This window comes from Eubalaena glacialis, chromosome 11, assembly GCF_028564815.1.
Source record: "Eubalaena glacialis isolate mEubGla1 chromosome 11, mEubGla1.1.hap2.+ XY, whole genome shotgun sequence".
In the NCBI taxonomy this organism is placed as follows: domain Eukaryota; kingdom Metazoa; phylum Chordata; class Mammalia; order Artiodactyla; family Balaenidae; genus Eubalaena; species Eubalaena glacialis.
The window spans coordinates 42800959-42811998 of record NC_083726.1 but is presented as its reverse complement, the minus strand read 5'-3'; the positions used below and the strand labels follow the sequence as shown (position 1 = coordinate 42811998).

Sequence of the window (11040 nt, the reverse complement as noted above, 5' to 3'; positions counted from 1 at the left end):
TGTTCAGTTTCTTATAATAGTCCTTCTTCTATACCACACTTACTGAGAATTATTTTGTCTGAAGACAACTAGGATAAACTAGATGACTTCTCAAAGTCCTTTATAGGTTAAAGACATTAGTCAAGAATTAAAGCCATCATTTATCACAGTCAGGGATTTTTTACATCTGGGGTCCATGGGCTATGCTGAGAAAGTCTCGACCCTCTAATATTTATGCAAAATTGTGTGTATGTATGTTGGAAATTTGTAGCTCCCAGTGCCTTCTCATAATGGACTAACCTAACAGCAAGTATCCCAAAAGCTGAATGTGAGATTAATCTCAGAGAATGAAATTAGGAAAAATCATGCAATGAATGAGGTAACCAATCATAGAAAGAACCCAAACTCAGCAATGAGGGGTGGAGGAGCCAGGGGACTCTCAGGTTCAGCAATCTGGGAATAGACCCTAAAGCACCTGAGTATATCAGCATATTAAAAGCTGAGTGGGGGGCCTCCCTGGTGGCGCAGCGGTTGAGAGTCTGCCTGCCAATGCAGGGGACATGGGTTCGAGCCCTGGTCTGGGAAGATCCCACATGCCGCGGAGCAACTGGGCCCGTGAGCCACAACTACTGAGTCTGCGCGTCTGGAGCCTGTGCTCTGCAACAAGAGAGGCCGCGATAGCGAGAGGCCCGCGCACCGCGATGAAGAGTGGCCCCCGCTTGCCGCAACTAGAGAAAGCCCTCGCACAGAAACGAAGACCCAACACATACAAAAAAAAAAAAAAATTTTAAAATCTGAGTGGGCATGGAGGAAAACTCTCAGGTGTTGGGGATTTTTGAAATGTCCAGGTGGTCAACTAAAACTGCACCACAGATTTTCTCCCTTAATACCTGTTTAAAAAATGAAAAAAAGTCTAGAAAATCCACCAATTCAGCAACCCCAAAATGAAATGGTCATATCCCAAAGTTAAAAAAGAAAAAGAGAGAGAGAGAGAGAGAGAAATAAAAAATAGACAGGGACACAAAGGAACATAATATTCTGAAACGGAGCAGAGAAGAACGAATGAGCTTACTTCTTAACTTTGCCCTTTCATCCACCTACCCATCTCAAGCTATACTGATAAAGATACCAAATATCTGAGATTCACGTTAATATCCCCAAATTTGCAGAGAAACAAAACTAATGCATTTCCTTACATTTTCTCACTGTACATTACTAGAAATAGCTGCAAGAAAGGCTGGTGATGTGGAGAAAGTGAACCATGGAGCACAATGAAAGTGAAACTCCAGGGCTACTCACTAAGATGGGGAGATGATCCGATGTCTGAGGATAGTTCTCTATGGGAATGAGCTAAGAGATATGAGCTAGAATAAACACTCACTAAAGATAACATGACCCAGGTTTTCTCATGCAGGCTGTATCTTGCCTCAACAAGGCTTATGTCTCCCCCATTTCCTCAAGGAACGGAAAAGTAAACAGAAGATGAAATACTCTGTCCTCAAACAGAAACTAAGAGTGGAAATGAAACTGGACTCAGACACGGAGGAAAGAAAGTAAAGACGGTACCCACACCACGTCACAACAAATGGAATGTCTGAAGAGCCTTCGGAGCCTGAGCAAGAGGAGAAGAAACGGCACAGCAACCATGCAAGCACGCTATAGCCAGAGAACGTATGTAAATTTCCTCAGGTCATAGAATTAAGACGACAGAAATAGGATTGAAACCCAGGTGGTCTGACTAGCGTGGGGAATATGGATAGAAGAGTGTTTCTTAAATAGGATAAAGCAGCTGAGCCAACTTTAGTTCGATTTCCAACTCTCAGTTTGATTCTTAGGTGTAAATAAGCCAATGAGGGAAGAGCCCCTGGTTGCTGATCTAATACCTTAGGGGACATAAGCTAATCAGGGTATATCCCTCCAATGACGGACCAGGAGCTTGGGGAAGAGGTCAGGGGCAGTAGTGCCAGGGAACATCATAGAAGTAGCCTGGTAACAGTCTAGGCCTACAACAGTTACCATACATCCATACTGTCCTAATGAAGCCCTCAGATAAGTTTACTCTTTTAATATCCTCCTGAACAGGGAACATGGCAGGGGTCCAGCAATAGTGAATCAGAGCACTATTAGCACTGAGATAAGCGGGGACCGGGACCCTCTACGAGAGTGCTTGCATTTGCACCTGGACAAAGGTCTCCTCAAGCAACAGAATACAAAGAAACTATAAGGGACTAAAAATAACTACACGCATGCACAGTTAGGGCAATTATCAACAATAAGATACAAAAAGGTCATACACTAGCTGCCATGTTGGAGGTGTGGGGAGCAAAGGCATGGTATTTCCCAAAATCCCTGCACACAGTAGCACCAAGGGGCTGGGCAGACCACCTAAGCACCCCTCCTCCAGCCCAACCCACCAATCGGCCCCTACCAGTCACCCCACTGAAGGAACCAGCCTGCCCTCCTTGGAGCAAGCAAGGGCACCTGTTACTTGGTTTCACTCCCTCGTGCTGCAGCACAAGTCCCAGTACCTGAATTTCTCATCTGGCCTCTTATCAATTTCTATTGATTAAAGGGTCCAAGGACTCGGGTCGGCAACTGCACCGCATCCCTAAATTAAACACATGTCAAATTCCACATATTCCCCTTAATTCTCTAATTTGATTTTATCTACACCAGTGACATAAGGGTAAGGAGGGGCAAGATGAAGATTGAATTGTTGAAGTGAAAATTATTTCCATCCATGTTAAAAGGTGTCTGAAAGCAGTTTGGAGCTCCAAAGGCAGTACCCTAATTCTGACTAGTTCTGCACACTGGGTGGAAGAGTCAAAACCAAAATTCTTGGTTTGGGCCAGGACCAAAAGAATGAAAATGTTGCTTTTTCTCAGACTGAAATGAGAAAAAGCAACAGTGCTGGAACAGACACAGACATAGCCAGCCACAAAGTTAACAGGGAAGCTATTTTTCCCCCCCTGCGATGCAGCATCTGTCAAATGCCATATCCACCCCTCTTTGAGTGATACTGTTCTCTTGCCAATGATGCCCAGACCCACTTTGCTATTTTCGTTTATTACTAGACTACCCAGTTACTGAACGGGCCCTCTCCTCATGACAGCATCCAATCCCCGGTTAATCCTCTTTTCCTAATCCCGCCTCAGAAACAGCATCCAATCCAGAACTGATCCCCGCTCTCCCTAGACCCTACAGACTCCTTTGGCGGGAACCTAAACTTTACAAAAGACGCTTTCTCCTCCCTTTTCCAGTGGTATCCAAGCTTCCTCTGGAGTGCCCTTCCTCTTGATTTACAAATAAATCTGATGTTATCGGATTGCAGGCTTCTTCCCGATTTGGCTTTAACACGAGACAGGTTAGTATCAGGATCTCTACTAGATGTTCCATGATTTTTGCTAAATCGTCCTCTGAGCAGTTTGGATTTTCGACTTTTAATAGCTAAAAACAAAGATAAATGCTTTCTATAACAGTCCCATCAGCACATTTCTAGAAAGCAATCCCCTCCACCCCCCATGCAGCCCTAATATCCGTTTAATAATGGCTTTAGTCATTTCATCTGGTTCGCATTTCAGCGAATTTAGTTTAAATGACTTCAGTTCTTAATTCCTGGATTACATTAAAATGTAGCAGATGGGGGCGTGCGGGCTTTGAGGGCGTACATCCTTAATGTGGTTACTCTTAATTCAAGACCAATGAGGGCAGGTTGCGATCATTTTTAACAGGCTTCTCCAGGACTAAATCCCAAGCTTTATCCGTGTTTTACCGGGCGCCCCCCGGAGGCATAAATTGCGGGATGACCTTTTTGAATGCGGAGGAAGGGGTGCGTCTTTCGTCCTGTGGAGCGATGCACATCTGGATTCAAGCCTGAGAGCCCAAAACCTAGTACCTGGAGCGAAGTGATGGTTCCACTCCGGGTCTCTGAGAAGGGGTCCCGGGGGTCTCGTATCGGGACAGTGGGGTTTGCGGGCTTGGCCGCCCCGACTGCCGGGGATCCCGAATCTCGGCTGCGCCTCTCCGGAGCCCTGCTTTCGTTCCCGTGCCGCCGCTTGGTTTCTCACGTTACCTACCCGGTTGCCCAGCAGCCGCCTCCCCGGGGTAGCCAGAGGCGCACAGCTGCCTGGGGCGCGGGCCCGCTCGCGAGTGGCAGCGCCCACGCCCAGAGCCTTCCGCCCGCCCGCCCCGGCGCAGTGCAGCAGAGCGCGCTCCCGCTCCGGCCGGCCCGGCACGCGCGCACGCGCGCAGGGACCCGTGCTCCTCGAGGGGGGAGGGGCAGAGGGGGCGTCACGGGGGGAAGGGAAGGAGGAGGAGGAGGCGGCCGCGTTGCCTCCGGCGGGGCTCGAGCTCGCCCTCGCGCTCGCCCTCCGCCTTGCCCGAACCCCGCGAGGGTGAAACGCTTTCTCCCGGCATGCAGCGGGAGGAGGGATTTAACACCAAGATGGCGGACGGCCCGGATGAGTACGAGACCGAAGCGGGCTGCGTGCCCCTTCTCCATCCAGAGGTGAGAAACGGCGCCGAGCGCATTCCTAGCCCTGCGATCCTCCTACCTTTCTCCCCCGGGCTCGCAGGGGGCGGTGGCCTGCGTGTTCGGGGTAGTGGAACGCGCGGAAGTTGGGGAGGGCGGGGAGGCAAATCCAGGCCCGAGCGCGGCTGTGAGCGGATAACGGGGGAGGAGATAGCGGGGCGGGCCCGGCCGGGGCGGGCTCTGGGACGCCGTCCCTGGCTGTGCCTGGAGGACAGAGGTGGAGATGTTGACGATTCTACTCTGTCGCCGCGCTGCTCGCGGGTGCATTGGCGGCGGGGGCCTGGTGCTGGTTTGGAACCGCACGTTAAGCCCCTAGTCCTGCTCCAAGCCTCTCGGGGCGAGAAGGAAGCGCGTCTGGTTTTGATTTCTTCTCTTTTCCTTCGCCAGAGTGAATGACGGTATCTGTTCCTCTCATTTGGCTCACTGTGGGGGAGTGTAGGGGACGAACACAGTTTTTTGGCCAGAGTGATGTCCTTGCCGTGATGCCATAGGCAGCACCACGGGGCCCCTTGTGTCTTTTATGTCCTTCTTTGAGCGTTTGTCCTTAAGCGATTAAAAAGAGAGGTCAAAACTTTTGGGAATAGACCCACGCTCACATTAGCTTGTCACAGTACCGTGTTTTTTCGGGGGGGGGGCGGGAGCCAGAGGAGGACAGTGCAACACGTTTCCCATCACATGAGTATCTTCCCCTGTAAGTAAACAGTGACCCTCTCCAAGATCAGTAGCATTCTGTTAGTTTATAGCTGAGCTAGTGCTAGTTCAGGCCTGGAAGCAATTCTTGATGCATTCCGGTTTTTAATGATCCATAGTGATGTGCGGAGGGCAGCAGCAAAGCTTCCTGAAGAACTCCTGTAGTTTTTATGAGCTTAAGGGATGAAGACAATCTTTGTGTTGTAGTAGGGTGAACAAACATGGAAGTCTCTACCTGGTTATCTTGGATTAGAATGATTCTGTTTATTTCTGGAGTTGGGATTATAGCATGCTTATATTACTTAGTATAATATAAATACAAGCACTTACCCATGTTATATGTTAATACTCATCACCTTCTCATTCATCACTTTGACTTATCAAAAACAGTGGCACAGTTCCTTAGGAATATACCTGGGCCACTCTCAATGAAAAGGCTACTTTGGATTTCTGACAGAGTTCTACAGTAAAACTAAACATTTTTTTTTTTGACCAAAGTGGTAAAAAAAATTCTCAGAATTGGCATCGGAGACATCTCTCTTTTAGTTCACACTTTAGGCCCTAAAAATATATCAAGAAATAGACAAAGTTTTCAGATGATGCATTGAAAATGTTGCTAAGGAATATTTCTATTCATCTACTCCTGTGAAAGTATTTTAAATACTTAAATATTGATTCTATGTATTTTAACATAACTCTTTTCTCTTCATAAACCTTTGCTTTGTGAAATAGTTCATTGTTTGGTACTTTAGGAATAATTTCAACAGGCAACAAATCCAGAAATTGCTTGGTATAATGTAATGGCCTGTAGGCTTGGAATTTAGAGACCAGTCTTCAAGTTGCCATTTAATAGACTATTACTAGAAAATCAACTTCCTCATCATTGAAGTGGAAGTTGAAATAGATGATATGTACCATTCCTTTTTGCTTGACAAACACAAGGTCCACTTAGTTTAGGTGTTTTGAGTCTTAAGCTCATAACTACCAGGCCTAAGGTCTTTCTGCATTTTTCCTGTGGTTAGTTTTGCATTCACACCTGGTACAGACCTGGTATAGTTCTGCTGCTTCCTTGCTGTGCATTCTTGGGCAAGCTACTTCCCTGAGTTTTAGCTTCATGATTTATAATAGTGGGATGAAATAATAATAACTAATAAGCTGAGGATTAAGTGAGATAATATATTCTTTTTTGTTGTTAAAGTAAGCGGTGTCTTCCTACTCCCTTGGAAAGAAACCTAGCAAACCTTTTTTGCTTTGGTGAGCAAATAAAATAATAGTACCTTTAAGTCGTTTTTGGAGAGAACATAGACTTTTGGTCAAACTTGGGTTCCAATTCTGGATTTGTAGTAATTAGCCAAGTAACCTGAGACAGGTTCTTAATCTCTTAAAGCCTCAGTTTGTTCATCAGAAAATGGAGATACTGCCTAGTTCACTTGGCTTTAAGGGATTAGGTGAGACTCTTTGTTGAGGTTTAAGAACTGGCACATTGTAGGTGCTCAGTTAATGTTACTCCTTTCTCCACCAGAAGGAGGGCAGTGTTATACATTTATTTTGATTTTGATGACTGGTGTAGAAACTTGTGTGGGTTTTTTTTTTTTTTAAACATCTTTATTGGAGTATAATTGCTTTACAATGGTGTGTTAGTTTCTGCTTTATAACAAAGTGAATCAGTTATACATATACATATGTTCCCATATCTCTTCCCTCTTGCATCTCCCTCCCTCCCACCCTCCCTATCCCACCCCTCTAGGTGGTCACAAAGCACCAAGCTGATCTCCCTGTGCTATGCAGCTGCTTCCCACTAGCTAGCTATTTTACGTTTGGTAGTGTATATATGTCCATGCCACTCTCTCACTTTGTCACAGCTTACACTTCCCCCTCCCCATATCCTCAAGTCCATTCTCTAGTAGGTCTGTGTCTTTATTCCCGTCTTACCACTAGGTTCTTCATGACCTTTTTTTTTTTTTTCTTCTTAGATTCCACGTATATGTGTTAGCATACTGTATTTGTTTTTCTCTTTCTGACTTACTTCACTCTGTATGACAGACTCTAGGTCCATCCACCTCACTACAAATAACTCAATTTCGTTTCTTTTTATGGCTGAGTAATATTCCATTGTATATATGTGCCACATCTTCTTTATCCATTCATCTGATGATGGACACTTAGGTTGCTTCCATGTCCTGGCTATTGTAAATAGAGCTGCAATGAACATTTTGGTACATGACTCTTCTTGAATTATGGTTTTCTCAGGGTATATGCCCAGTAGTGGGATTGCTGGGTCGTATGGTAGTTCTATTTGTAGTTTTTTAAGGAACCTCCATACTGTTCTCCATAGTGGCTGTATCAATTTACATTCCCACCAACACTGCAAGAGTGTTCCCTTTTCTCCACACCCTCTCCAGCATTTATTGTTTCTAGATTTTTTGATGATGGCCATTCTGACCAGTGTGAGATGATATCTCATTGTAGTTTTGATTTGCATTTCTCTAATGATTAATGATGTTGAGCATCCTTTCATGTGTTTGTTGGCAATCTGTATATCTTCTTTGGAGAAATGTCTATTTAGGCCTTCTGCGCATTTTTGGATTGGGTTGTTTGTTTTTTTGTTATTGAGCTGCATGAGTTGCTTGTATATTTTGGAGATTTATCCTTTGTCAGTTGCTTCGTTTGCAAATATTTTCTCCCATTCTGAGGGTTGTCTTTTGGTCTTGTTTATGGTTTCCTTTGCTGTGCAAAAGCTTTTAAGTTTCATTAGGTTCCATTTGTTTATTTTTGTTTTTATTTCCATTTCTCTAGGAGGTGGGTCAAAAAGGATCTTGCTGTGATTTATGTCATAGAGTGTTCTGCCTATGTTTTCCTCTAAGAGTTTGATAGTGTCTGGCCTTACATTTAGGTCTTTAATCCATTTTGAGTTTATTTTTGTGTATGGTGTTAGGGAGTGTTCTAATTTCATTCTTTTACATGTAGCTGTCCAGTTTTCCCAGCACCACTTATTGAAGAGGCTGTCTTTTCTCCACTGTATATGCTTGCCTCCTTTATCAAAGATAAGGTGACCATATGTGCGTGGGTTTATCTCTGGGCTTTCTATCCTGTTCCATTGATCTATATTTCTGTTTTTGTGCCAGTACCATACTGTCTTGATTACTGTAACTTTGTAGTTTGTGTGGGTTTTAATTTAGTGGAATAGGATCTTGCAGGAACAAGTTTATTTTACTTTTTATGTTCAAATTTAACACTGTGTCACAAAAATAGTTTCTCACTATTTGTTGAATAGGTGAATTATTTGTGGGATAAAGAAATTAGCTATCCTTAAATCTCCTGTTAGTATGCAGACTGCTCACTGTTAAAACCTTTCTTAGGGGATTATGTAATTAGATTAACAATGAACCCTTCTTTTTAGAGATATTTGCTATGAGAGAACCTTACTTTTCAATTAATTAAATAATCCATTCATTTAGTCAGTCACTTAAACATTTGTTTATCTTGAGACTTCAGTATATTTGTGGTAAATACAGTGAGAAACAGTATAGGATACTGGCTAAGAGCCAAGACTCTGGTGACAAATGGAGAATCTAGGTTCTGCCACTTACTATCATCATGGTCAAATTACATTTTACGTTTTTGTGAAATTAGGATAATAGTACCTACCTCTTAGAGTCGTTGTGAGTATTAACTGGAGTAATGTTTGTAAAGCAGTCATCACAGACCTAGGCATGTAGACTGCCAAGCAAATGTAAAGGGCTCTGACATATAGTGAGTACTGATGCTGTTGACTTTGTTTTCTGATGAAATAAGATTGTTTTATTTTATTGGAAGAAATTAGAGGCTATTTGGAAAAAGATAAACTGATTATCAGGGGATTAGGGTGCTAATCCCAGCTCTTCCACTTTAGGCTAGTGGACATTTAAACTACACTTAGTTTCTTTGCTTTTAAGATAAAGAGGCTAGACTGGATGCTCTCTTCAGATTTCTTTAAACTCTAATGCTCTGTTGTATGTTGTGATTTTTCAAGATTGATAGGCTTGAGCATCTATCTACTAGGTGCATAACACTGTACTAGGTTATATAGGTGAAAATAGAATAAATAGAATAGCTTCTGCTCTCCAGAAGTTAATGATCCAGTTGGAAAGATATCAGAATACAAATAAGTGCTGAAATGAGAAGTGTAGGCTGTAAGTAGGTTCGGATTCCTGTTATCTAGAATGGTTAGAAGTAAAACTTCAGCAGAGATAAAGACCATATGTTGGTCTACAGATCCAGCTGGCTTGCTGTCACCAGCCTTCCGTTTCACTCACTAGTACGTCCTCAGTAAGCCTTCTCTGCTCTTTCATAGAATGAGGCCACAATATTCCCTTCAGCCAGAGTATTATTATAAGGGCTCTCTGTCTCAGCAGGATCTGACTCAGAGCTTTGAACTGGATTGCCTAGATTACCTGGGGCTTTCATCTCTTGCTCGCTTCCTTTTTTTCTCAATTTCAAACTTCTATTACTGCCTTTTCTCTAGTGTCTCATTTTTTTTTTTTTAATGGTAACTTTTTTGCTTCACATTAAATTTGTCCATATTCATGTCTCATTTTTTCTTTGTTTAGAATATTAATCTGAAGAACTACTACATCTCCTGTCTTTACAGATTTTACAAAATCTATTTTTTGAAACTTTTCTTTAGTGAAAGTGGTTTTGCCTTTTTCCATTACTAAATTTTTTTGCCCTATTATATAGCGATATACATATGTACACATATAAACTTATTTGTTTTCATAAAGCAGATAGAAAGTTACTTTGAAAATTACTTTTCTTTTTCTGATAGATTGCGGGCACACTCTTTCCCTTCAAAACGTGTCTTTCTGTCAGTCTTTAGGATCTGATGCCTTTTTTATTCAGCAAAAATGCTATAGGCCATATACTTGTAATTTAGATTTAAAAATACTATACCCTAAGCATAGTAACTACTGAGTCAATATGTAAAAATGAAAATGCAACTAATTGGTGACCTCATGGATTGTGGCAAAGCCAAAGTTGAAAATTACTGACCTGTAGAACCAAAAAATTATATTTGATTGAGAGAAATGCCATTTTACTGTTTTGACCTCTTTGTTTTGTTTCGATCCCTATTTTTATTTAATTTGTGAGACCTATCCCAAAAGTATTTATTAAGAGGGGACTGTGGAGTGGGTAAATATAAGAGGGTGTAGGTTAAAAGTGAGAGTGCTGGTGTTTGGCTGCTTGAGTTCAAATCCTAGTTTTGTACTTACTAGCTTTGTGACTCTGGGCAAGTTATTGAACTGTGTTCCAATTTTCCAGACTAAAATGGGAATATAATAGCTCCTACCTCATGAAGCTGTCGTGAAGATGAAATGAGAGAATGTATATAAAGTTCTATGTCTGGCACTTAGTAACACAATACATGTTAGCTATTAATGTTATGATTAGTTATTAATATCTCAAGCAATAGTAGTATACATATATTAGATATTGAGGCAACTGTCTAGGTAGCTAAGATAACGAAAATTGGTTGTCTGGGGTTTGAGGAGAGGACAGGCAGAGTAGTCTTTATTATAAGCCTTTTTTGCACTGTTTAATTTTCTTAAAGTTGTGTGCTTTGATATGAGGAGTGTTTATTGAGTATCTAAGTATGGTCTTGATGCTTTGATAGGCCATAGAATAATGAGGAATACAAAATAAGGCATTTTAAAATAACAAAAGATGAATTGGAGGCCTTCAGATCCCTCAGGATAGATGAACGTGAGTGTGTGCATGTGTGTGTGTTTTGTTAAAAATTTAAAATGCATTGTGGACCTCCTTTCCTCTAGAGAGTATCCTAAGGGTGTGTTATGGTAGTT

General features: G+C 42.5%; 1 protein-coding gene across 1 annotated transcript in view; it reads left to right on the top strand.

Moving 5' to 3' along the window:
- The first annotated feature begins 4354 nt into the window (after window positions 1-4354).
- The window catches only part of ZDHHC17 (zinc finger DHHC-type palmitoyltransferase 17), a 97873-nt gene continuing 91187 nt past the window's right edge, over window positions 4355-11040 (top strand). The window contains exon 1 of the mRNA XM_061204970.1: window positions 4355-4486. Within this exon, the coding sequence (XP_061060953.1) occupies window positions 4394-4486 (93 nt within the window). The 5' untranslated portion in view covers window positions 4355-4393. The remainder of the gene's footprint in view (window positions 4487-11040) is intronic.